General features: G+C 39.6%; 1 protein-coding gene across 18 annotated transcripts in view; it reads right to left on the reverse strand.

Moving 5' to 3' along the window:
* The window catches only part of ARHGEF28 (Rho guanine nucleotide exchange factor 28), a 116514-nt gene that overhangs the window by 7558 nt on the left and 81320 nt on the right, over window positions 1-27636 (reverse strand). For 15 of the 18 annotated variants that reach the window (XM_072921938.1, XM_072921942.1, XM_072921941.1 and 12 more), the window contains 13 exons: window positions 27470-27592; window positions 26961-27078; window positions 25854-26108; window positions 24890-24966; window positions 24064-24242; window positions 23338-23432; window positions 22266-22448; window positions 19611-19742; window positions 18893-18978; window positions 15766-15804; window positions 15629-15676; window positions 13360-13839; window positions 9906-10206 (listed from right to left, as the gene is read on the reverse strand). In XM_072921938.1, coding sequence (XP_072778039.1) covers window positions 9906-10206; window positions 13360-13839; window positions 15629-15676; window positions 15766-15804; window positions 18893-18978; window positions 19611-19742; window positions 22266-22448; window positions 23338-23432; window positions 24064-24242; window positions 24890-24966; window positions 25854-26108; window positions 26961-27078; window positions 27470-27592 — 2116 coding nt within the window. The remainder of the gene's footprint in view (window positions 1-9905; window positions 10207-13359; window positions 13840-15628; window positions 15677-15765; window positions 15805-18892; window positions 18979-19610; window positions 19743-22265; window positions 22449-23337; window positions 23433-24063; window positions 24243-24889; window positions 24967-25853; window positions 26109-26960; window positions 27079-27469; window positions 27593-27636) is intronic. The other 3 variants (XM_030257997.4, XM_072921936.1, XM_030257998.4) reach the window with 3 other exon arrangements.

Below are 27636 nucleotides of genomic sequence, written 5' to 3' on the forward strand. Positions count from 1 at the left end.
GTTTTGCCTCATAAGTCATTGGAGAAGTTCCATCTAGACAATTTGGAACTAATTCTTGGCACAAGAAACACAAAATACATATTTATTTCACAAAAATGACATTTATCATAAAGTTCCAACTCATACTCCAGATTTTGGAGTAATGTGATGATGCAGTAATTTTTCTTTTATTAAGGCCCAGTAAACATACTATTCCTAACACTGGTGTTTACTGAAGAAAATATTTTAAAACTAACACAAGCTCAACTACTGATAGTGTCACTTTGACATCAAATTCATAGCATGCTGATTAAAATTTATTAGGTTGATTAAAATTTTAACCTAGTTACATGGTTATGTTTTGAGTTGCATTCATTTTTAAAGCACACGGGTTCTAAACTATTTTTGGCATGCTGTTTTTCTACTGCATATCAATAAGAGAGACTTAAAAATAGGTCTGACTTGAAATCATAATTTGTCTGTGCATTAAATACCCACAGTCTCACCTTGGGATGGCAGACTGCCTGACAGCTGTCTGCTTCTGCTTATTATTAATTTATTTAAGTATGAATTCCCTATTAAATTGTCTTTGTGCTAAGCTTTGAAGCTTTAGATGGTCAATTACAGACAAACACGCAGTCCAACAGGTATTCTGCTAACAACGAACACATGTTTTATTGACCTACTTCTTTTCCAGCTCATTAAACACAGCTGCACTCAAATGATCAAGAGGAAAGAACCATAAAACCCCAAGAACACTCTTCCTACACAGGATCATAAGGAACGTGACCAGCTGCTGCCCCAGGGCCACTGCCCCACCCAGGGCAGCAGCACACCCACACAGAGCAGCAGCTCCCCTGCCCACTGACAACAGTGCTGGGGAAACACTGAAAACCCCCACAGCCTCCTCTTTCAGGTGTCCAGTGCAGGTGTAAACAAAGTGGGCTGCAACCATTTCCTCCTAGCCCATCATCTGCTGAAGTCATTTGGTCAGCAGGCTGAAGTCAAAGCAAACTGCCATCAGTAGGGAACGCTCCTGATTTAATGTTTAATGGAGAAACAGAACCCCCGTAAAGTTACAGACACAAACAGCACTACCAAGGACTCAAGAGACGATGAGCCAGCTCCCCTTTCTGCTGCCTGACAGCACATCCTCACGCTTCCCTCACCCACTGTCCCAATTTGCACCCTGAAGATAAAACGCTGCAGTGAGGCTTTATCTCCTTCCCTCCTGAAAAAAGAGAAACAGCTAGCATTAACCCTGAAAAAAACAGTCTCTGGAACATGAAGTCATTCCCTTTGAAACAAAAGGGGACATTTACACATCAAAACTCCTCTTTTGAGCTGTTACCACAGAGAGATGTTAGAGTGTTGATTAACTCTGCCTCATTTTATGGATGCTCTTTGGTCGCAGGTTGTTTTGTTGTTTTTTGTTTTTGTTTTTTTTTTCACTTTGAAATAAACATGAAATCAAAGACCTTGGCAAAAAATCATTTTAGTCCCCAGAGTTTGGCCAGTCTTTCAGGTGCAATATAAAGAAGTGTGCTCTGGACTTTGGCAAACATTTTCTTGAGTAGCAGAAGGGCACAGCTCTTTTACAAAAGCCAAAAGGGTGAGGTAATTTATAAAACACTCAAGTCTCCTCCTAAGCACTTTGGTTTTATAGGGTAATTTCCCAACAACAGACCAGATCCACCACTTCTTACTCATAAAAGCTGACGAGATCAAAACTCAAAGAGACCTGCAGAAGAGCACTAAGTCAATATACAGAATTGCTGCAGAAGAAGAAATCAGGTGAAGCACCTGTTTCAAATCAATTACATGCTATTCTTACCCTTTAATAAAGGCTGCTGTTGTTGATTAATACAGGAAAAAATATAAGCACGACCCCATGAGTGAGCATCTGAGAGAAGCCTCTTATCTGTAGTCACAGAGATACTTGTTCTCTCCCAAGGTCAAAACTGAGGGAAATACTAATTTTTGACTGCATATTGAGTACTAGCACAGCCATTTTTATTCACTTTTGGTAGAAAGTATATGCGCTCATGTTTTCTTCTTGGAGTCCTTGAAAAAATCGAGAAAAACTGGAAAAGTTGCACATTCCCCATATTTTGCATTGTAAGCATAGGAATTTTCAGTGTGATTGAATATTTCGAAATAAATGCCCTTTTTAACTGTTTGCTAAAAGCTCTGTGAATGTGTAACTGCTGTGAAAACAGTTTGCATAAGAAGGAAAGATTGTACTTCAAAGCCATAAAACCCCATAATTATCAAATAAGCATGTGTGTCCATCCCATGAGTGCATGGAGAGCACTTAGATCCACTTTCCTCACTTCTGCTCACACTTCTCTCTTGTATGAGCAATGCTGGACTTACCCTTAAGCCCACATTCATCATCTCCTCCTTCTACCTCACCTTCATTACAAGGTTTAATAACACCTGCCTGTGTTCAGTTTCACTTCAGCTCTCAACTGCCTGTGTTTGTTTAATGCACCAGCCTTCCTCAGACCTTCATCCCCTCCCCAGTGGCACTGTGCTTCAATGGCAAGTTGCTCTGCACAGAAGACAGCTTCCCTGCTGTTTTTCAGTCAGCAACAATTACCTTTATATTTTCAAGGTCAATTAATAAAGAGAAAAAAAACATCCCTGCCAAATACCCTGCTTTCCCTGTCTTTCATGTATTCTTTATCATGGAATACATTCAGTGACTTTTAAATTACATGGGTTTGATTTTTCTACAACAGATCCTAAGCAAATACAGAAAAATCATATCTATTTTTTTTATAATTTATGTCCCAGTTCTTGATCAAACTTCCAAGGATCACTCAAGGAACCTCAGCAGGTGATTGTTGGAAGCCTTCCCACTCGATTAAACTATAAACAAGTTCCATACGAGCACCAAGGCTCCTCCTCTCTACTGCCCGACTAAAAACCAAATTTTCTACAGCATCTGGCAAGGGGTAACAAGATACTCCATGAAATCTCCTCTGCCAGTTTGGTGACAGTCAATGAAATTTACTGGAAAGCGGTTGGGTGCCCCTGTGATGAATACCAGCAGAAGACAGACAATCTTCCCAGTGTCCTTATAAATATTTAACAGCAGATGATGCTGAGGAGGTTTCATATTACTAACACTTCATTATTTTTGTACAACATGCTACAGGCCATTTCTTGGAATATGTAAAATATTATACTAAATAAATAAAATGAGACTGTACTTTTCAAAATAAGCCAGACAGATACACTTGGTGATTCAGCTACATGGTTTTACAGGGTGTGTTTCCACACTCGGTATCTTGCAAAATTTGATCATCCATAAACAGCTTCTCTCAGCTATTAGAATGAATTATTTATTTACACTAGTGCATCTATTTGAGGCTCTAACTTCATTACAAAATACATACAAAATATTTGAATGTACTAAAGCAGGGCACTGCAGCCAGTTCTCCACCCATAGAGAGCATTTCCCAAGGAAAACAAAGACCTCCTAAGGAATCTTCTTGACATCTAACAGGCAAGACTATTGTTATGTGGCCCTTTTCCTGCCAGATCACCTCTTTCCCTGCAGACTTGCTATCCAAATCACATCTCTGTACATCCCTGAGCTGGAGCTCAGGATACAGCTCACTATAAACCAGTTGTCTGGCTAAAAACCCTCTGCACATGGTTTTCTGCTTTGAAATGCTCTCCTTTCATCCTTCTACTTTTCTGAAACCTCTACCTACTGGAAAAACACAATCTAAGTAAAGAATAAATCTGCAGATACAGGGGATCATCCACACAATTCCAATTTCATTGATGCCACTAATTCCACTGACTCCACAAACCACTACAGTAAAGTTGGTGGAACCATAAGTGTGAGAAAAATGAGAAAGATTCAACCATCATCCTGTTGCTATTTAATAAGTCTGAAGTCAATGAAAGCCTGAATATGGTGTGCAGATTTACACTAACATCAGTGGTACCTCAAAAGACATGGTCAGGCAACCTTTTTTTCTCCATTCAAAACCTTAAAGATGCACACAATTTTAAACTTCCTTCCACAAATAAACAAATTCTAAAGGAGAAGAGGATAGAAAGAATAAAATCAGACAGGCATTACACAGGATAGGCATTGCTTACATTAATGTACAAAATAAAACCAGAATATCATTAGCTGCCTTAATTAAAGGGTTATATTATAATACTGTATCTACTGTGGTTATTTTAAGAAATGAGAACACTGTTTTGACATGTGAAAATCAGTAACAGAACAACAAAATCTGACTGCTACAGAGGTGAAAAGCAAGTGTTACGTGAAATGCACTAATTGCAGGTGACATAATGACATATTTTTCACTTTGGTATCACACTGTCATGTGATTTAATCCCTTTTGCCATTTGCTTTAAACAAACAACAGTGTTATTCCCTAGAGGAAAAAAATACTTCCTCTCAGATTCATTTCCTCCAAGTATCTCAGAGACACAGAAATCCTCCAGCAGAGCATGAAAATCAGTGTTTTGTGGTATGGAGAAGAGGAAAATTTGCTGATGTCTGTTGCAGAGTCAAAACTAACAGCTTAATTGTTGTAATACATCAATGAGATTTTGAACTTGGAAGATGCTGGTGCTGATGCTGCTCACCTTCATATTTTTATATATTTCCATTTAATTTTATTCTCAGTATAACTTACACTGAGCACTGAATGGGCTCTGCGCTCACCTGTGTAGCCATCCACACTTACAGTAATAAGGATATGCTGAACACAGAAAGATCAATTTAGAATTGTTCTCAATGTGGCATCTTACTCTTTACTCAATTTAAAAAGACAAAAAATTAAAATAGCTCAAAATATCACACCTGCTCAGGAGGCTCCCTTTCAAACTGGGAGTTCCATGGGTCATATCGTCCTTTGCTTTTTAAAAATTTCCCTCTTTCCAAGTGAAAGAAAATCAGAAAGAATTTGGTCACTATGAGACAGTGAAAAAAAAATGGCACTATTAAAAATATTATTACACATACCAGAAAAAAAAAAAAAGTTTGAAACATATCTTCACATGCAGTTCTGCAGGTGGTATGGGGCTGAACTGTCACTGACTCCAAAGGATGCTGTTTTGAAGTGTGCACTGTATGGGATAGTTACATTCCAGGTCAGAAAAATCAGATGTACTCAGAAGGAGTTCTTTCAGCAACAACAATATACAAATTAACTCACAATGATTACATATGCAGAACTGTGGTGACTTTTTGGGGGGTGTTGCTAATCATTATTTACCAGATTCCAAGTGATGAAAGCAATCTTACTCAACTAAGTCCTCATCATCAGGTCCCATCAACTACCTCCAGCACTGGCAGCAGCAGCTATGCTATCTGAATAAGGTCCTGAGTTACTGAAATTTGCTCCTTGCCAAAAGCCTGTGTTGAGTTGGAAGCATAGGCAAAGAGCCTGTACCACTTCAGGCAGCTTTTTAACACTGTAGTGCAAAGCATATTTCACCTATTTTTTTATCACACTTGCATCAGTTTTACATTGTATATCTCTCCTAACTGCAACAAATTCACCTTAACATAAATATGAGAAAAGACCCAGGCCTATTGTTCTCAACCTCCCTGATGCAAACATAGAACAGATACTTTTATGCAATGTCATTAGGCCACAACTTGTGTTAGCTAAGGTAGCCTTAGTGGTGGTTTCAGAAACCAAGCCCCACACAGCCCTCTCCTACCAAAAGGTAGGAATCAGAAGGGTAAAAGCTGGAGAACTCACAGGCTAAGAAAAAGACAGTTTAATAGGGAAAGCAAAGGCTGTGCACACAAGCAAAACAAAGCAAGGAATTAATTTAGTGCTTCCCATGAGCAGGCAGGTGTTCAGACATCTCCAGGAGAGCCAGGCTCCATCATGCTCAGCTTATGTGGTTACTTGGACAAATGACATCACCTCAAATGTCCTCTCCTTTCCTGCTTCTTTCCCCTTCCTTCTTTCTTTCCTCTTCTATACACTGAGGTTGGTGCCACGGGTCTGGATTATCCCTTTGCTCAGCTGGGGTCACCTGTCCTGCCAAGCACCCCAACCTCCTCCCCAGTGTGGAGTACCAAAAGCAGAAAAGGCCTTGGTTCTGTGCAAGCTCTGCTCAGCAATAACAAAATCATCTCTGTATTATCAACTCTGTGGTCAGCACAAATCCAAAACACAGCCCCATAGCAGCCACTGAGAAGAAAATTAGCTCTACCCCAGCTGAAACCAGCACAGACAAAAATGCACTGTTCTAAATGCCATCTAAATTAACAATGGGAAACCATTGCTATACAGTTTTAAGAATAGGTTCAACAGAGTAATCACTATTATCATAATCTGCCTTAGGGAATAGGAAGGAAATTTCATATAAACTATACAGTCATAGGATACGACACATTGTTTCTGGAATCTTTTCTTTTTCTGTTGCAAATTAAACATTCTACATCTCTAGAAACCACTTATTTTGATGAAAGCAACTATAAATAAATTATTTTTCCAAAATCAAACTGTCTCATTTGCTTATACTCCTATACGTACAAATTTCTGTCCTTTAAAAAATATGTAAATCACATTAGTCAAATAGAGTCCTCTTTTTGCTCCTTGCATCTGGCTGTTCATGAAAATCACAGGTTTTTCTATGTTCCCCATAAAGATTTAAACTATGTTTTTCACTTTGTCACATATATAGATCCTTCATACTAAATGTCCGAGGTAAAATCTTCCCACATTCAAGTTTCAGCATCTTTCCAGATCTATCACTTTTCAATTCTATTTCTGTAGCTACAATGTCTGAATGAATGAAGTTAAGGTAGCAGCAGCAAACAACGTGGTTCACTTCAAAGCTTAAAAGAATTCAAATTGCCCTGATTCCTGAAATCAAAGAGGTGAATATATAGGTAAATCCTCAGGCATCACTTTGAATAGTTAACCTGACATGTCAATTAAATGCAAGACTAATTTATTCAATTCTCAGTCTAGTCTGACACAAAACCTATACTTCCCCTCCTTCCTAATTAGCCAAAGTACTCACTTCTTTCATGCAGATAATTTCATAACCATTACTCTAAAGCATTAACACATTTTTCTTTCAATCATATTTTCCTCCCGTTGACTGACACACCTTTTCTAGTGAGACGACTTATGCCAGTTTCTGTTCAGTGGGAACTTGCCTGAAGGTCTTTACTGAAGTTCCCTCCCATACACATAGAACAATGATATATAATCATGATGTTAGCTATGTGAAGAGACCTATGTCTTACCTTAGGAAATATGAATATAAAATTGTGCACTACAGTAATGTAGCTATTTCCATTTCTGCATATTTATGAAGCTTAATTGAATAGTACTTAACATATGGTAGAATGCAATGTGATTAACTCCTTGGAAAGGAGTTTAGATGGTGCTTCCCTTTAAGTAATTTAAGTGGGTTTTATTGACAGAGCAGACTTCTTACGAAATGCCTAATATTTCTGTGAAAGTGAATCAAACCCAAGAAATTTCTTCTGTGTACATACAAAACTTCAATCATATATTAGGTCTGGACATGTATGTATGTGGTGCGTGGCTATAAGCAGTAAACCATGCTCAGTAATTTGTTTCTTTTTTGTTCTAGGTTGACAAATTATTTAAGAATGGTTTTTTAAAGATGATTATGAGACTTTATACACAAAGCTAGCTGGAAAACGCATGGAAACACGAGAAAATGTCATGAGATAGTCATCCACATGAAAATATTGAAGATTTCAGCTAACTTTTAAGTTCTTTCCCTCATTGCACTTAAGCTGATTTTCCTTCAAAGTGATAGGAACTGACTATATCCTGCAGAGATGTCAGAAAGCAGGTTGGAAATTTTCTGGAGCTCTGCTAAACTGTCTGGGAAAGAAAACATGACCAAAAATACCCAATAAGAAAATCAGTTTCTTAGTATGAAATGTTTGTATTGTTCAATTTGATTGACTTTGCTTAGGAACAAGAGATTTGCATAATTTCCATGTGCATAGTCCCTTGTGGAAATTCCTTCTCATTCCCCAGACTCTCTCTGTACAGTGGTCCTGATGCAAGACAGAAGCAAGTCTGAATCATGCAGACTCATGCACTGCATGATCAGAACATAAAATTCTTTTCGCCTTCTCAACTACAAATTCAACTACGGAATGTGATGTCACGTCTCTCTGGGGGGAGGCTTCCAGCCCTGCCTGCTCCAGCAATGAAGTGGTAGGCTTCACAGCATCATCTGAACCATAAGAATGATGCAATGATTTGCTTCACTCCTTTGCATAAAGTGTCTTGTAGCACCACCAGGGCCGTAACTGCACATTTTGCCAACTCAGCTTGGTCAGAGAGACTTACACTAGCCTCTTGGGCGGGCTCTGTAGCCAGAGCTTGTCCCCAAGAGTACTGGAACTGCCTTGGTGCCTTGTTACCAAGGCAAGAGAAGGATGTCTACACAGTATTCATTGACAAGAGCTGAACACAAAGCTGGTCCATTGTGTCTTGAGACACAGACGCTCCGCCAGCTTATCTTAGAATCAGTGCAATTTAACTGGTACAAGCCAATTTAATTTAAAAATATGCTCTCATGTGGGCTCAACAGAAAGTATCCTGGTTAATTGCTATCTGTATGTTTGCCAGTGCAGGCTAAGCCACTTTTGACCCACATATGTGCTCCTTTTCAAATTTGCACTAACTAAAATGACAACTGCAGCCAAACTAGAGCAAGTTTCACCAGGCTACTTATTTAGGCATTTTTAGAAATATTAATCTCTTCTACTAATCAGCTTGGTTTGCTGATTGTGGTGATGTGACTAGCCTGCCCTGCCTTTGATTATAACACGTTGTTTTGGCAGTCCACATACCAAAGACTAGTAAGGCTGTACTGGATGTCTGTTTAATACATTACAAGGAGTACTAAGGAGCAAGTTCCTTAATCACGGATGTAAGACAATTAACAATTGTACCTGTGTATGTTTTCAATTCCTAATTCTGCTGCCCACTGGTCTTTGCCATGACCTGACCTGCATGAAGCTGGTGTGAGAACAGAAGCTATTCTGCGCTGCCAACTGCAGAAAAATGGGAGCTCAGGTACTGCTGCAGCATTGATATGCCACGTCTCCTGAATTTCACAACTCTGGAGAAAACACCCCCAAATAATTTAATCTATTACACTAAAAGAGCACGTTGGTCCCCAAGAATTTTAGCTGTTGCGTCTTTACATCCTGGTCTACAACTCACATTAATGAAATAAGTTAGATCAAAACTAATATTGTGCAAAATGAGAAATAAACCAGTTTAGAGTTTCTCATAAGTTTTTAAGACCTTCAAAGGAATTCTCAATGCATGCAGTGCTCAGATGGCAGCTTCTTCTACTCACTTTGGTAGCCACCATCAGCAACTGCCATGCAGTCTACATGTCTTTGGTGGTACTGGTAAAATGAAAGAATAAAGAAAGGTCATGCAGTAAGAGTTACTGATGTAACTTATTACAAAGATTACATTTTCAATACATTTTCATTTCTCAGTAAAGCAAGAAAGGGGTGTTTGAACATGGATTATCATTCTAAGACAGGAAATCAAAAGTTATTCTAACCAGAAATCCTCAAGTAATGCACATATGTTCTCAAACAATCAAAATATGCATTTGAAGAAGTGATTTCTGCTCACAAAAAGCTTTGGGAAAAAACTGAGAGAAAAACACATTCTGAACTATTATGCAGACACAAAAAGGAGGTTTGTGAGTGTTTTCAGTAATTTTCTGTATTTCTGTTCTGCTGATTTTCTCACCTATCATCAAAAATCTTGCAAAGAAACATGCAACTATTTTATCAAAATCTTGTTTCCACTACTGCCAAGCTGTCTTTGTTCCTAGGACTATTCAGACAGAAAAGGGGAAGCTGCCTGTACTACTTCTTAATTAAATAAAGTATTAATTACCATCATTAAATGAATCATTGTTGTTTTTGTAGGAAAAAGACATCTGCTGGTAAGGACTAGTGGATTTCCACAGTGCACTAGTTAATGCTGGATGACAAGAAGTGTCCATTTCGAGGTCCACCTGATTTTCACTAGTCCCTGCTACATCAGAATTTGAGATATTCATCCCATACACACCATCCTCATAAACGAGAGAAGAATTTGATCTGTTGATTCTTCTTAGAGACACACACACTACAGCTTCATTGAAGTAGAATGCATTTTCACCATGTAAGCTGTCCACTTGGTTATGTCCCATTATCTGCAGAAGGGGAAAAAAACCAGCAAAAAAACAGAACAGAGAATTTTATTTTCACCTTTGTTAAGTAATGGAACCAGAGAATCACAGAGTATGTCAAGTTGGAAAGGACTCAAAAGAATCATGGAGTCCAACTCCCTGCTTCTCACTATGTAAAACTAAAGTGCATGACTATAAGCATCATCCTAAAAATCCTTATACCAGGATGCAGAAAATTAACTGCCAGACAGAATGGGGATTCACAGCAAAGAGTCATCTAATCTGCTAGAGGTTAACCTCAAAACACATTAAATTTGATGTGCATTCAGGAATAAACAGCAATAACCTAGCAGATCTGGTCTTAGCTCATCTTGAAAGATGTAATAACGGCAAAGTAACAGATAAAAAAAGGACCACTCTCTGGGAGGCATAGAGCTCAGCTGACTTCTTCCAGAGGGTTAATATTTTGCCTCATGGCTCAAAAAAAATAACACTTCCCATATGTAAATCTGTGTACTCTGCAATCAAAAAATAACACTGTACCTCACACAGACAGGCAATCACAGAGAACAGGGCTGCAGCAGTCAAACTGGGAATGGCAAACAGCTATAACAAGTAAGTCGTGGCTCCCAAGGACAGAAAACGCAACTCCTGCAGACTCTTTGTCTGCAGGTGTTTATTAAGGCAAATCTCACAAAAAAAAAAAAAAAAAAAAAAAAAAAAGCAGGCGTATTAGAGTGAATTGTTGCTTTGTTTGGTCACACAAAACTATCTAGGCTGCGTGCAATACAAAAACATTGGGAGGGCAATACCAGAGTCTACTTGAAAAAAAAATTACACTTACAAATGAAATATTGTGGACTTACAAATGAAATATTCAATTACAAAAACTACTACACTCTGACACTCAGCATTGAATTATTTCGCTTCTCTCAATTCAGATATCCCTGTATTAGACTATTATCCTTCAACTTCCCTTTCTCAAAAGATTTCAGCTTAAAGCTGATGGGAACTTCAGTTTTGGCTTTATCATCCACTTCTTAAGCACTGCCAAACAAGTCAAAACTGCAGCACATGCTATGCTAGTAAAAAGTGTCTTCGTTGTTTGGGCTAGCAAGTATATATGGGTAACTCATGTTGACACCGTGATCACATAAGCCGGATGAAAAAGGGGAGGTCAGAGGCCAATCCTTTAACCCCTCAGGCACGCACAATCTTAGATGCCAAATGGTTATGGGTGAGTTGCCAGCTGAAAAACTCTGGAGGTGATGGCTTGAAGAAAGGCTCTACAGATTTTCTTGTGAAAATGAGAACCTGAGGGGAAAAGGAAGCTGTTTGGGTCAGTGAGCTTTCCATATGTGGAAAAGCCAGACAAAATGTTTTGATTTTCAGGTGCTTTAGAGAATAGTTGTGGAGAGCAAGATCACAACCACAAAGCACGTATTAGAGATGAGAACCTACCTGGAAGGTGAGCACCCAGACAGCTGAGTTCAGAGGCAGACTGCATCCTTCACTCTCAACAAAAACTTAATCACTTTTATTATTAAACACTTAAGCAGCTTCCAGGCTACTTTAAATTTTACCCCCAAATAATAAGCATTCCAAGGATTTAATCTGTCAGGGATGGAGCCACACACCAACCTCTTCCCCTAGGGGACTGCTTGTTTCACAGAACACGACAGCAGGGCCTGATATGTGGGGTTCACAAGAGCCTGGTGTTTGTTACTCCTGGAGGTGCACCTTTTCCTCCCTGGAGCTAGTGGTCCAGGAAAAAGAACAGCAACCGAAAACTGCATTAAGTGCTTTATATGCTTAAGCATTACAATAATTAATTTTTTCTTCAAGATGCAGAGACACAATGTACCTTACAAACACAGCAGCAAAGCAGAATAAAACACAGATTCTCATATTTATAATTTCTGTCTTCTCAATATAATAAACATCTGCCTAAGTTTGGATTTTGTAGGCTATCTAGCCTAAAATCACAGAATGGTTGAGGTTCGAAAGGACCTCTAGAAGACATCTGGTCTAATCCCCCTGCTGAAGCAGGGCCACATAGAGATGGTTACCAAGGACTATGTCCAGGTGGCTTTTGAATATCTCCAATGCTAGAGACTCCACAATTTCCCTAGGCAACCTGCGCCAGGGCTCCATCACCCTCACAAGAAAAAATATTTTCTGACATGCAAAACGCATCTTTGGTGTTTTTGTTTGTACCCATTATCTCTGGTTCTGTCACTGGGTGCCACTGAAAAGAGCCTGGCTCCATCTCCTTTAGATGTGGAGCCAGGTATACGTAAATACCATTTAGGTATTTTTATACATTAAAAGGAACCTCCGTTAATAAGAACCATTTCTTCTCCAGGTTGAACAGCCTGAGCCCTCCTTCCTGGAGAGATGTCCCTGCCTCTCAAACAGGCACTTCACCAGACATCCATCCTCCTGTCTCTACCTCCTCTCCACCCCACAGCTCTATGCCTTTCTTGTACTGGGGGATCCAGACTCCAGGTGTGTCCAGAGCAGAGAGGAAGGATCCCCTCATTTGATCTACTAGCAATACTTTACCCAGTGTAGCCCTGGAGATTATGTGCCATCTCTGCAGAAGGGCATGTTGTTTGCTCATGTTCTACGCCAGGACTCCCAAGTCCTTTTCACAGAATCATAGAATCATTAAAAGACCTTTAAGTCCAACATTTGACCCAACATACCACCATCACATCAACTAAATCATACACTAACTACCATGTCCAGTCACTTTCTGAACACTTCCAGGGATGGTGACCCCACCAGCTCCGTAGGCAGCCTGTTTCAATGCCTGACCACCCTTACAGCAAAGAAATGTAGAAACCAAACCTTCCCTGTCACAGTTTGAGGCCATTTCCTCTTGTTCTCTTACTAGTTGCCTAGTAAAAGAGGCTGATTCCCATCTTGCTACAACCTCCTTTCAGGCATCTTTAGAGAGTCAAGCTGATTTCCAGTAGGTGATCCCCAGCACCTACCCATGCATGGGGTTGCTCCTTCCCAGGGGCAGGACTTTGCACCTTCCCTGCTTAAACTTCATGCTATCTAAAGAAAATGCTTATATGCCTGAATCTCAGCTTCCCACATGTTCACTCATTACTAGGCAGGTCTCTAGGACTGCAGTCAGGGGTATAATTACAATGGGTTGTAACAAACCTCGTAGTCCCCTGTGTGTGAAAACGGGCTGTTTTGCTGACCGTGCTTCCAGTGCCACACGAGTTTCTTCTGCATTTTCACACTGTCTCTTTCCCTCTCCACCATTTTCTGGCCTTCCTGGAGCCTCTCCAGGCTCTGCTGGTACTCCTGCAGCTGCAGCGCCAGTCTCAGCCGGCCCTGCTCCAGCCGCTCCTGCTCGGAGTCGCACTCCCGTTCGCGCCGCTCCAGCCGGGCGGCCCGCGCCTCCTGCTCCCGCTGCCGCTGCTCGCACTCACGCACCCACCGCTGCTGCTCCTGCTGAAACTGCTGCTTCGTTCTCTCTATGCCGGCCAGTTCCACCCTTTGTTTTTCCAGATTCTGATATTTCTCTTGTTCCCCAACGAGGTTCAGCCGAGAACCATGGCTCCGACTGGTCTTCTCAATCTCTTGCAGTAGTAACCTATGGATTTCTTTGTGGCTGTCCTGGATAGCCAGTGCTGCCTAGACACCACAACACAATCAGACACAAATGTTTAAATATCAGCATTCATCCGTTTCTGTGTTTTTACATAGAATCATTATATAAAAATGCTTAACATTTTTGGGAGGTTATTCCTCAAGCAGATAGATACAATTCTGTGATAATACTTTTACACAGAGATATTTCTAAAATAAAACTCAACTCTTTTGGGCGCTTTAACAAAGCTTCTGGTTTACACTTAGTATTATTATACATGTTTATGTTACAACTGTGCATATGCACTTCAATTACAGCTGGAGTTCTTTTCTGTCAGAGGATGTAAAGACACACAGGAAAAATGGTATTTCATGGTTGAAGAGGGCAATAAGGCATTGGGAATGTTATACTCACCCAAGTGTTCCTAACACAGCTGTGACTTCTACACATAAAACTGTATTGTTTCTAAGAGAGTTCACTCTGTCTTTAAGGCTCCCCTTGCTAACCTGCAACACTGCAGTCCAACTAACACCAGTCCTACAGACACCTGCCAACACAGCCATGTCACCGTACCAGTACATGCACATGACCGAGGTGTCAGTGCAAGCATAAACCTGCAGTATAGGAATGGTTTCATGTTTGATGTTCCTATTTTACAGCCCAGAGTTCTATATTCCATCCTTCACAAGGATGTTGTGACATTGTTTGCATTAAAGGTTGTGACAACCTCCAATAACACAAAAACAAACGGTTGGGATTAAGAAGAAAGAAAAGCAAGAAAACCCTAGATCTGCTGAGGCACTTGTTGCGCTGTGTTCAAGAGCTGACATGGGAATCCATTTCAGCAGACATTCCCAGAGAACTCACCTACCCCCACGTGGCAGTGGGGGTGCTGTCCACCCCAGAAAGTTTTTAATTTCATGCAATGTGCCATTTGCACTTCCCTTGCCTCTTCCTCCGTATTGGGTCAGTTCCAGTGACTTGTAAACAGGACAAGATCCTCTGCTTGGTTCTCGGCACCTGATTGCCCATTCATGCTCTAAGCAATTAAGACATGATCCTAAACTTTACTTTACTGTCCCTATTTGTTTTTCAGTTACTCAAAAATTTTTGCCTGAATTGCAGCATTTTTGTTATGCTTTTGTATTATTTCAATACACTTAACTTCTAAGCCCAAAGTTTCCATGATTATTATGAAATATGCTAAGGTCAATAGAGTCTAAAAATTAAGTATACTCAAATGAAACATTTAAAAATAGAATTATAACAGTGCCGCTAAATAATAAGAAATAAGTTAAGACATTCAAGCTTAGCCTAAAAGAGGGAATACTTCATACCAAGTCCCTACAGTAAGTGTAGTAAGTAAAGTAAGTAAGGCCCAAAAGTAAGTGATATTTAAGCATCTAAAATGGGCTGGATTTGCTACCTGAACTATCTGGGAAAGTTACTGCTTACTACTAGCCAGGAGAACAATCTTACCAAAATATGAATTTTTTTCAATTTTTTTGAACTATCGTTTCAGAAATCTGTATATGGAATGACATCATTTCAAGTAGAGCCATAATTTTCCTTTCCTGCTAGGTTTTTGGACTGTACAGATATCCTCTTTGGGAGGAGGCACTGATCTCCAAGCAGGTTAGTATTCAGTTCTTAAAACAAACCTACCACTGATGCAGAATAAAACTATATTCTGTGACAACTTATGCAACAGTCAGAAGAGATCAGGATCAATTACCATAATGTCTAAAAGTAGGACAACATGGAAACAACTCTTTAAAAGTAAATTATTAGGACAAATTAATTACTCTCTGAAGTTAGTAGTGGAGTAGTCACCTGCATGCTGTATAAGAGACGGGTTAAGTTCTGGATTGCTTGTACAATCTAGAAAATAAAAGAGAAGGATTTTCAAAGGTTTGACCACTGCTAACTAAATAGTTACTACATTCTGTCTGAAGTTTAAATAAACTCACCTCTATCCCTGTAGATCCTGAAAAATTCATACTTCCTCCCTAAAATAAACACATGTAGCTTTAAAAAGTTGTTTTAAATTTTAAAGTTGTATCATTAATGTAAACTAATGTAGACATGTGGCTAGGAAATGTGTACTGAGTCAACCCTTTATGTGGGTATATTAAGACAGAAGCAACAATCTGTAAAGATTAAGAATACATGAATAATGGAGTTTCCATAGAAATTACTAGAGATTCTGAACACAACTATACAAATAAAACGATTTCATCTACAATCTTAATCTCTTGTGAGTAATGCTACACAGAAAAGACATTTCAATTCATTCTTTGTTTACCTGATAATTTTGAAACACAGAAACCAGATTTATGTACATACAGCACAGTGGGTTTAGATTACTTACAGTAGGATGAAATGGCATAAGACTCTTCAAAAACAGAGATAATAATGTACTAAGAAACTAGCAAGAAGTCATGTTTCTGGATCCCAAAAATGCCTCAAGTGCCCTGTGAGATGCTGAGCCCAGTACACTCTACAAAAGGCAGCAACATGGTCACTACTGTCCTCTGCAGCAAGGCACAGCCTCTTCACACTTTCCATCCTGCTCCTTTTTCCTAAGAAGCTCTTTAAATTTATGGGGTGAAGCTATCCATAATCCCTTCAGCATGAAGAAAGCTCCTCTGAGAAAGATAAGATTAAATGGTGGGGACTGTTTCAAATACAATCCCTTCTAAGACTGTGCTGAAAAGACTTCCAGTATGTTTCTGGTTTTTGTTTTGTTTTGTTTTGTTTTTCTCCAAATAAGCTGAGGAGAGTTTGGGAATATTTGTTTTCTCTCTCATTCTCTTAAGTTCTCTACTGAGTCTCATTTTCCACCACAGAAAGCAAAGTGTCTGCTACACTTAGATGCAATAACTGAAAATGAAAATGAGAAAGACCAGCCCCCTGAACACAACCCAGCACAGACACCTATTGGGCAAAGGGAGTACCAGCTGCATCATTTCCTCCACTACTCTTTCTCTCATTATATCTCTTTAGTATTTCCTTCCACTCCCCCTCCACATCTTCACCTCCTCCTCCTCACTGTATTCATAAGCCATAGAAAAATTCAGTTTTGCAGTGAAAGCAGAGGATTTTGCACAGATGTCTTTGTGCAGTACAAGAATGGACTCAAGATAGTTCTGCTTTTCCTTAGCTGGATGCGGAGCAGTGGGTAAGGAGGCAGCACAGGGCCAAGAGGGAGAGAAAGAAGGTAATGCTGGAAGGGTGAAGAAGAATGTACAAAGGAGAGCCTGCACTCTGAATAAGAGCAGGGTTTCTTTCAGGTTTTTAATTTGAAAACAGGTGAGCACAGGAGAAAGGTTTATCTGGCATTGGCTTGACCAAGGAGCTTCAAGTGGCCAGCCCCAGTGCCCATGGTCCCCTCACTGCAGCACCACTTGAGCACTAGGACATGAGTCTGAGGCAGGTGCAGCGGAGCTGGCACATGCCCTGCAAGTCCAGTTAGGAGCGAAGCAGTAATTTCAGGTGTTTAGCTGTGCTGAAGGCCACCATCACCTCTCTGCCACTGTTCTTGATCACCCTGGTTCGGAGAGATGAGTATGGTCAGATTGCAGGGCAGGCTGCACTGTGCTTGGAACAATGCCTGTGGAGATACACTTAAAAGGCAGAAGCAGGGGAGACAAGATGGGATCACTTTTCACAGCTGCCCACTGGGTACCCCTCATGTTGCAGGGACAATGCTCTTCCTTCAAAAGCTCTTCTAACCTCCAAGCTAGGAGCTCTTGCCCCCCTGTCCAGCTCCTGTTTTCCCAAGCTAGTTGGCCTGAGTCCAGAGCTGTCACCCCACAACCATGGGACTGCACACCCACCTCCCGGGAAAGCCCTTGCCTTGCCTGTTTGCTTTGCTCGTTCTGCCACCTCCTGGTAAGTCTGTTTCTGACACGGTATCCGAAGATGTGATATATACCTTGTCCGTACAACAGGCGATAAATAACAGGATAATGACATAGGGTGGAAGAGTTGGGTGCAGGTCTCTCCAGCTTTATGAATAGGCATAGCTTCAAAGTTAGAGGAGGTTGCTGAAGGCCTTCTCCAGTCAAATCCAGGAAACTTCCTATAGTAGAGACCCCCACAATCTCTTTGGACAAACATTGCTCCTTGATCATCGTTGCACTGAATTCTTTTTCCTCATATACACTCAGAATTTCCCTTGCTACAACTTGTAATCTTGGACTCTCATCCTTTTGCTGTGCACCTCTGAAAAAAGCCCAGCTCCACCTTCTCTATAACCCCAATGCCAAAGTTTTCATGTAGAGCTACTGCAATTTTAGTAGCCTATATGAGAGCCCCTCTACCCTCTCTAGATTCTATTCCTCTTCATCTGCTCCCTCACCAGGACTTTGGTTTTCAAACAATTTTTCCCACTCACATTCTTCCTCCTGCTCCCTTCTATCTGCAGTCTGGTAATTAAGATGATCTAGTGCTAAGCACGAGGTGAAATTATAGTAAGATTAGTGTATTAGCAAGAGCATTCTCAATATAGAAAACAAACAAAAAAACACAAGGTTTCAGGCACACAAGGCCTCTTTCAGACCTGATGCAAAGACAGTATGTTAATGCTAAACTTTCAAGTAAAGTTTTCTTTCCATTTCAAAGTCTGTATCTTACATTCTTGTCTCTCCCCTTTATTCCTTTTTTGATTCTTACTCTCCACCTGAGAACTACAGTATTACAGTTCACTTTATTATAAAACAGTAGTTCACGTTGATTTCTCCAACACTCTGCTGCTACATAAAATTTGTCATTCCTAGTCTTGTCTAGAACTGATTTTTGATTCTGCTTTTCTCTATCAGCTATAGAACTTTGCAAAATGGGCACTTTCTCTTCTATTCTCCAATTGCTCCATTTTGTTTTGATTTAAATTCTGAAGCAAGCTGGTGTAGACAACCATCCTATGTGCTTGTTCTCAGGACAACGCTCTTCCAATGCACAAGTGTTCCTTACATTAGCTGCAGGAGACCTTCACCTTGATCTGACTGAAAATCCCCATAAAAATTTGAATACCATGTACATGCACAGTGCCCAGACTGCTGTGTGCAATGCAGGATGAAAAATTAGTTACAATACCTTATCCTCAAGATCAGCACCTGCCATTTCATTTTCAACACTGAGATCAATTTCTGGTGATTCTTCAATTTCTTTTCTTTCTGCATCTAACAAATAAAGCCCCAAGAAAATGCATAAGAAAGGTATCAAAGTATTTATTAACTAGAAAAACAAAAAGCATGCTTTCTTACAGCTACTCTGAATGGTAAGAAAGTGATTTTTATATTTTGTAGTAACATAGTGGATCCTAGGCTGGGGAAAAGCAAATTTGCAAGCCATGATAGCACACATGGCTCAACACAGTTTTTCTATCTTACAAATTGGCACTATTTCACTTATGAAACGTTGGAGTTACATTTTTAGTGTAACCATAACACTAAAAATGCTCTGTAGTAAAGTTTTTTACACAACTTTATTCACAATTTTGTTTGTGAGAAATTAATGCTACCCTTTGCAGCCAAAATTATTGGAATATCAATCCCAGTTTTCAAGACTCCTGACAAAAAGACAAATGGTATATATTGCAATATAGACTTGGTGCAGAGCTGAACAACAATGACATGAAAGTGTACTTTCAACAAAGTTGTGTAACAATTTACACTACCTGATCATTTGCCCGAAGACAACTTTTATTAAAATATTTTCTATTGATTTTGTTCTAGACCATGGAGGCTTTCCAAAAAGCCAATCTGGCATCAATTATTTTAGCACTCTATAGATGTAAAAGCATTTTACTCACCACCCAGAACAGATTCTAGTATTTCACTGGTAGTGAATCTATGCTTCACACTTATTTCCTCAGTACTTTCCTCTGGTAATCTGTCTGTTTCACTCACTTGTGATGTTGTTACAGCAATGTGGAGACTTTCAACTAAAGAGGAAAACATGCAGAATTACAGACACACCTTAAATAGTTCCTTAGTGCATGAATGCACTAAGTTCCTCAATGACATAGAATTGGTTGACCGTGGAATGATTTAGCTTGTAAGGGACTTTCTGAGGTCACCCAGTCCTGCACTTCACTAAAACCGGGTCAGCCTAAATTGTGTTGCTCAGAGCTTTGCACAACAAGCCTTTAACGCCTCCAAAGATGGAAACTTCAAAGTCTCCCTGATACACCTGTTCCAGTTATTTAACACTCTAATGGTATTTAGTTTTTCATTTTAGTTAATTGGAATTGCCTGTGTTTCACCACAGGACTATTGTCTCTTGCCCTCGTGTTCTTTTATTATCATGTGCCTTTTCAAAAATCCAGCTTCTCTATATCCTCCCATTAAGCTGCTGTGGACAGTAATGAGATCCCACCAAGACAGCTACCTCAGCTTCCCTTCAGACATCATGTCCTCTAGCCCTCTAGTCATTCTGGTGCCTTTCACTGGATTTGTTCCACTTTGTCAATGTCACTCTTGGCCAGGAAAAGTGCAGCATTCATCATGGCAGCCCAGACAGGACCCACCAGTGTTAAGTAGAGGAAGAGAGTTGCTGGCAACTCTCCTCCTCCTGCAGTAGCCCAGGGAGCAGTTGGCCATCTTTGCCACAAGGGCAGCTGCTGCCTCATGGTCAACTTGCTGTCAAGTAGGACTTGGGAGTCCTACTCCAAAGTCCACCTGCACAAAGGTATTTTATGCCTTATCAGTGTCATCTTTACCAACACATCATGAGACACAGGACTTTGCATTTGTCTTTGTCAAATTTCTAGGTGTTCCTCTTATCATTTTCCCAATCTGTAGAGGTCTCTCCACCTCTCTCCATGACAGTCATGGGCTTGTTAAAAATCTACTCAATCCTGAGGTTAACTGCATAAATAAATATGTTGAACACTACAGGTCTCAGGATACACCGCCTAAGAGAATCCCCTAATAACATGATACCAACTGGATGTCATATGACTGGCCCCTTCAGCCCAGCCTGTCTTCCACCCAGTTAAGCAGTTTACATCAATTCAGATGTAAGGACACTACAGCCAGTGCAAACAGTGTTGATGGTCTGAGAGATGTCGAGGTAACCAACATGCACCCTTCTCTAACCATAGAACCTGTCAGGTTGGTCAGATATAACTTGCACTAATTAATCTGTGACAGTTGTTCTAAATCATCTTCCTGTCTTTCAGGTTCTTGGAAACACCTTCCAAAAGGATTATCTCAGAGATGCTGGTGAGACTGACTAGTTTTTGGTTTTCTATATATTCCTTCTTGGAGTGTGAGGCTTGCTTTCTTCAAGTCAGCAGGAACCTCTCCTGATCACTGAAACTTTCAAAGTTGACAGAAAACAGCAGTGACATTGGCCAGCTTGCTGAGCAGCCTTGGATTTATCCCATCTCATCACATGGATTTGTGTATCTCTAATTTGCTTAAGCACTATGTAATTCTGTCCTTCTCTACGGTGAGCAATACTTTATTCACAGAGTCTGCTATTAACTCAGGGACTCAGTATTTCCATCATGGAAAATGATCCTCACAAATTGTCTATAATGTAAACAATTGTAAGCTCACACAGAGTGTTCTAAAGTCCCGAAATCTAAGACATCATCAACATCAGCAACAGCATAAGAGAAAGTGAAAAATAAAGAAGCGGGCAGAGTAAGGTGTGTAATAAGTATAGGCTGCCATTTTAAGTATTTTCTGTTTCATCACTGACTTACATTACCCTACACAACCTTAAGCAATTTTATCAACAAAATGCTCTTTGACTTTATAATGATTATGAAGACCAAGCTCCAGTGCTTTATAGGTTGAAATGTTGTTAGTAGCAGACAGTTCTCAATTTAGGTGATGCTAAAATCAGGGCTCAGTTTACCAGGACTCTTTTCCACTGAGTTCAGAAGTTTAGCTGGAGAAGTTTAGTTGAAGAAGTTTAATTTCAGCTAGGCAAGGTATCTAAAAATACCATTCCCTTTCTTCCTTTGTACGACAGCACTGTAGATGGTGCAGCTGTCTACCAACACCCTGTCGGATAGCAGACAGAAAAAACAGGATTCCTACAGCAATTCTGGTAGGTGTTTATTTGAAGAAATTTGATTTGCTCTGTATGTCATCATACAGGATTCTGAATTGGCATCAAAATCAGCCAAGGTAGGTGAAGGTGCAATCTTATACTGCAACCCCTGCTGTGCTTACACCTATACTGCAAGGACAGCTAACAACCTATCACCATGCCTCTGCCTGCTTATGTTTATAAACATATCCATTATTTTACAATCTGGCAGGTACCGTCTCCTGTATCTGACAAAAATAAACGTGACAGATTTTTCTTCTAGGACCTTGGCCATTTTTGACGCTGCCACTTCTTGAGACTTGACAGAATTGCAACACAAGGCAGCATGTCTGCACTTGGCTACTGTAAAATATCTGCCCACGTGAAGAGACACCAATCCACTCTTCCCATGCAAACTCACCTTCTCTGAGTGCTGCTGCCAGCAGTGAAGCAGCCTGAGGAGTTTCTCCAGAATCAGCTTTGATAAGTAGGTGAGGCTCTACATGGACATCTTCAAACCCACACATATCTCCCAGTTCTGCATAGATACGTAACTTTTCTTCTAAATAACTGCAGATTTGCTGGTCCTGGTTACTCAGTGATTCTGTCAACCAAAATTGAACAGTGTAAAACTGACAACTGTATTATCATTTTTTATCCTTCAGGGAAAGCATGCTCCCCATTCACCTTTCTAATCTTTATGCCATGTAGAAAGTGCTAATTCAAATTAAGATTCTTTTAAATGGCCAGGACCCAAATTTATCCAAGCTCATCCAGCCTGTCCAAATGAAAGCTAACACACACCCTGGCAGAATCTAGGTCAAAGATCTACCCATCAGGATAGGGCTTTGGCTGCCCTCTCTGGCCCTCATTACTGCAGTTTTCTCATAACAACATGTTAGTTCTACCTCCTGAAAAAGTGCTTGGCTCATGTGTGCTAATAACTCAGTCTCAACTTCAGAGAACACCTACTTTCAGCAAGATGCCCTTCCCTATGGGTCTCAATCGGACAGACAATGCTGTAATTTCTCTCCTCATAGCAGTATAAAGATGTGGGAGTTAGGTGCAGGGGCTCTAAGGAAGTAAAATTTATTGTTATTAGCTCTATTTGCAGATAAAAATAATAGTAGTAAAGGACAAAGTGCCATAAACAACACAAAGCCACAAAACTTTGAAGATTCAAGGTATTTTCACAAATTCAGAACTACTTGGTCCTGATGCTAATCTGTGAAATTCAGTGTTTGCTTTGAAAACACCAATTTTTATTTTTATTTTTAAGTTACAGCAATGTAGTAAAAACCTTAAAATGTTTGGAAAAAACATGCTTCTCATTCACTATACCCACATTATACCATCAGACCACCTCATTTGTCTCTGCTGTGACTCTGCTTGTTGAGCCACTTTGAACACACCAGCCTGCATGGGCGCGTGACTACTTCATCCTGAATTCTGAGGATGCCGGAGCTCTCAGAGAGATAGGAAAGGTACCACACCTTGATATTTCTGAATTCTGTATGCCTTGGCCTCAGCAATACGTCTGTCCTCATCAGATTCACTCATTTTCATTTCTTCTTCTTCCTCTGGACAACTTCCAAGATAAAAGACAAAGGTGGATAAAGCAAAATCTGCACACCATATATTCATCTTCAGTACAATGTTATGTTCACAATAAACAGAACACAACACCAGCACCCTTTGCAACAATCCAGAAGCATGCCATTTGCCTGCCTGGACATCAAGCAGACTGAAGGACTCCCTATTTCTCTGGTAAGGCTGCACTGTGCAGTGAGAGCAGCTGGTGCACACCCACCAGTCTTGCTGCCCCAGGCGTAAGCTTGGGACCATCAGAAGCAAGGTTTTCCTTACCATACTTAATGAGCTGATGCCAAGATAGCAGGCATGATTTGTTATTTCCTTAAAATGGTTGTATGGACTCCTACAGGACCCTGGAAGGCAGCCAGTGCCGAAGGCAAAGGTGAGGGAGGGCTGGTACAATGGCTGGTAAGGATGTCTAATGAGGAACAAAAAGGGTCTGCTGATTCAGTGGGAAACCAGGAGGAATATGGGAAGTGTGGCAGAAGTGATGAAGAGGTTTTGGCACCTGGAGCTCAGAGGAAAACACAAACTCATGGACCCAGTACAATGCAGAATAAAGAATATGCTACCGTGAATATCCAACCAACCTTCCATCTGCTTTGGACAAACCCCTTTTTCCCTACCTTTCCACTGCCTCTTGAATATGTCTCATCCAGTTGTTACGTTCTTCTTTGGAGCTGGTATGAACCTCATACATCTCAGGCCCTGCAGATGAAGCACTGATCAGAAACATCCCCCTTTCTTCATTGGCTACTTCTCTTACTATGAGCTTCTGAAGGGAGATAACTGAAGGCTTCTGGTCCTGGAGGAAACAGTCAAAGCACACACATAATAAATTACTTTCTTATAAAACACCACACTCCAGGAAGAAAATCATTTTTCAATTCATTGGACTACACTAGTTCTGATATAGTCAGACCACTGAAAGTTTTGAGTAATCAGACATTCTTTTAAAATATGTTACACTTTAAATGAAGAAATTAAGCACTAGATGTATGCTAAAAAGAAAATCTCAGAGTCTCACTGATACTGAGACACAATATTAATATAATGTTTATATTTGTATAGTTTTGGAACTTCTTTCCATGACCTTTCATATCTTTTGCGTGTATATACTACTATATTTTCAGTAATAATTGTTCTTCTGTTTGTTTTATGGAACAAAAAATTAAAATTTATATTAGACAACTGAAAGAGCCTGCACCACTTCCCACCTTCACAGTCATGTAAGGCACAAGATTAAAGATATAATTCTATTATTTTTATCCTTCTCCACAAAAAATATTTACTTTTGAAAACAAATTTAATTTTCCATATACTGACATACAATACCAGGATTTTAGAAAAAAATTAGTTATGTGGGAATGAGCTGGCTAAGGACTAAATTTTTTGATTAATATACGAATAAATGTGCAACATATGTATTAAAATATCGGATAATATACTCACAACAGCTGCAAAGATGTATTTTTGATCCTTTTCTTGTAAGAACAGTAGTACATCAGTAAGAAGCAGAGCTAAGGTGTCTTAAAATGAGAAAAGGAAAATAATGGCTTTTAATTAAAATTAGTGTTAAATTCTTACTTTATAAAGAGAGAAGCCCTGATGAAGAAATATCTCATAGAATCCTTCTGTAAACTAGACGGGAAGTATCTGAATTAGCCCATGGTCTGCATGAAGCACTTGCACATCCCTGCACATCCCTTTCCTGTATCTCCCAGGAAAGTGCACCATGCTGGAACACAGGCCCAGGGAAAGAAGAAACCTTTGCACCAATGGCAGTACAGCTTCCTTAAGCCTGGCAAAGACTATCTCACATAACCTTCCTTTTCTGGGCTGTAACATACACTTACAGCATTACACTCATAAAAGCATTTCTTGAATAATGATCAACAGACAGCTTTATAAAGTGGTACAGCAAAAACTAGTAGGCTCTGAAAAAACCCCAACCCCTAATACATGATTAACACCAAAAATCAAAATCCAAGCTTGAATGTAAAAGTTGTGCTCCAGCAAAATGTGGCTTCAGAATTTATTTTCTACTGTGGATGCCTCATTACTACTGAATTGTTAATAAGCTATTTTCAATGGCAAATACTGTGAACAATAAAAATGTGCAAGTCAAAATATTATATTATGAAATGAAATTGAAAAACAAAAAACTAGAAGGAGTGGATTGGAAGAAGAAATGCAGATGGTATTGTATATGAACTTGTGTTCTTATGCAGATTACTCATAAATCATGGCATCTTCTGGAACTGACCATCCAGAAATTAGTGGGATATTGGCAATAGCATTACCTCAGACATTCTTATTTGCAATATAGCACAGGAAAGTATTTCCTTCTTTAACCAGTCTTTGAATGTTATTTGTAAATAAAGAGTTAAAGGACTCTACTGTTCAAATGAAATACCTTTGAACCGACCAGTCGCTGTCTTCCAATACACTAAACCTTCATGAAGAAGTATCCTCTCTTTCCTCAGCAAGTCTTGCTTCCTAAAAACATGGCCATTTTTCAGCTTTGTATATGTTTTGTTTTCAGTTCTACAGAGAATTTCCAGCAGCTTTTGCTTTTTCTCATACTCATTCACTTTCAAATCTACTGCTGCTATTATATCCTTAATTAGATGAAGGGCTTTGTACAAGTCTTTATGTTCTTCCGTTCCTTCTGTATGAAACAAAAAATAAACAACATTATACTAGTCAGCATGTTCAAGAGAAGAAATAATTCCTTGCTTTCTGGAAACAATCAGCATGAGGCAAACCTTAAACTGATAACTTTGTTAATTTAAGTTTAACCTTGCAACCACCTTACTAGATTCTTAGAGGTAATACCTTTGACTCACCTATTAAAAGATTACCTGTACCTCAGACTTATTCATTAACCAAAACAAGACGTTGAATATTTATGAGTTGCAAGCACTTAAAAAAAATTAACAACTAAGTAAATCATATAGTATATTATTTTTCTGACTAAAAGAACCCTTGAAACAGGATTGCAAGTACAAAGGATTTGCATTGTATATGCAACTTTCTACAATGCTCATTTATTGCATTTGCGGGGCAATATCTCTAAGTTAATAGTAACTGTAAAATGTTCTGCTAAGTTCCAGAGGGCATTCAAGCTTTGCCTGAAAAAACAGAGAGTAATTTACAAAACGTTTGCTTAGCCCTACTTAGAAAAGGCTCCCCCAGAATTAATTCCAAAGGTACATGTGCATCTGAGCTAGTTCACATACTTTAGTCAGGGTCTATTCCTAAAACAATTATTCTCTTCTGGACTTCTATGGCCTATCTGAGTGGAATATCAGAAATCTTCGCAACTTATCCTTGACAAGACCTATATAGACCAGACAGCCCTGTTCAGGCGACGTTTGCCTGAACATTAGGTATTTATGTTGCTCTGGTTATATCTCAACAGAGCAGTGAATTTAATCTTTTGTGATACAGTAACTGCGCAAATTCCTTATGTTAGAAGCATGCTAGGATTTCAGACATGAAGCCTTTAGCTTTTATTTACCTTTTGAGTATTGCATTATCCTTTCAACCAGAACAGGGTATTTGGTGATTCTCTGAGTGACAAGCAAAATGCATTCAGGGATTCCTCGGCGTCGTGCCAACAGGTTGCTATTTCTCAGCTGCACAGATAGAAATATATACCTTAGGTAGTAAATGCATATCAAACCACCAACTGACTAATAAGAAATATGATCTAAAAGCATTAGAATAAGTTAAAACAAATGCTGGGTAATCAGAACCATCCCCAAGGAACAGTTGCTCTGCTGAGGGATGAGGCGTACTGTAACAGGAACATGTGTGTAATACACACTGCATGCCACAGCACTCTAAAATTTGAAAGAAAACTGTGATTTATCAGCTGATTAGTTAAGGAGAAAAAACTTCTGCCATTTTTATTAGCCATTTGAAGTGAGTTACCTAATATAATTCCAACCCTAAATCTAAGTAATAGCTATGTACCTTTTTCCTGAGCATTTTGTCAATACTGCTCATGATTCCACATTAACTTACTTTAATAAAATTCTGGAACTTCTTGTTTTGTTGCAGCTCTTTGAAGAGATTAACAGCTTCCTTCTGATGGCTACAGAACTCTCCATATATTTTCTCCATTTTAGTTGCATTTTCCTCTGAAAACTGAAGAAATTAATAGGTGAATTGTGCTCAACATTCTATCTGGC

Source organism: Taeniopygia guttata, chromosome Z (genome assembly GCF_048771995.1).
Source record: "Taeniopygia guttata chromosome Z, bTaeGut7.mat, whole genome shotgun sequence".
In the NCBI taxonomy this organism is placed as follows: domain Eukaryota; kingdom Metazoa; phylum Chordata; class Aves; order Passeriformes; family Estrildidae; genus Taeniopygia; species Taeniopygia guttata.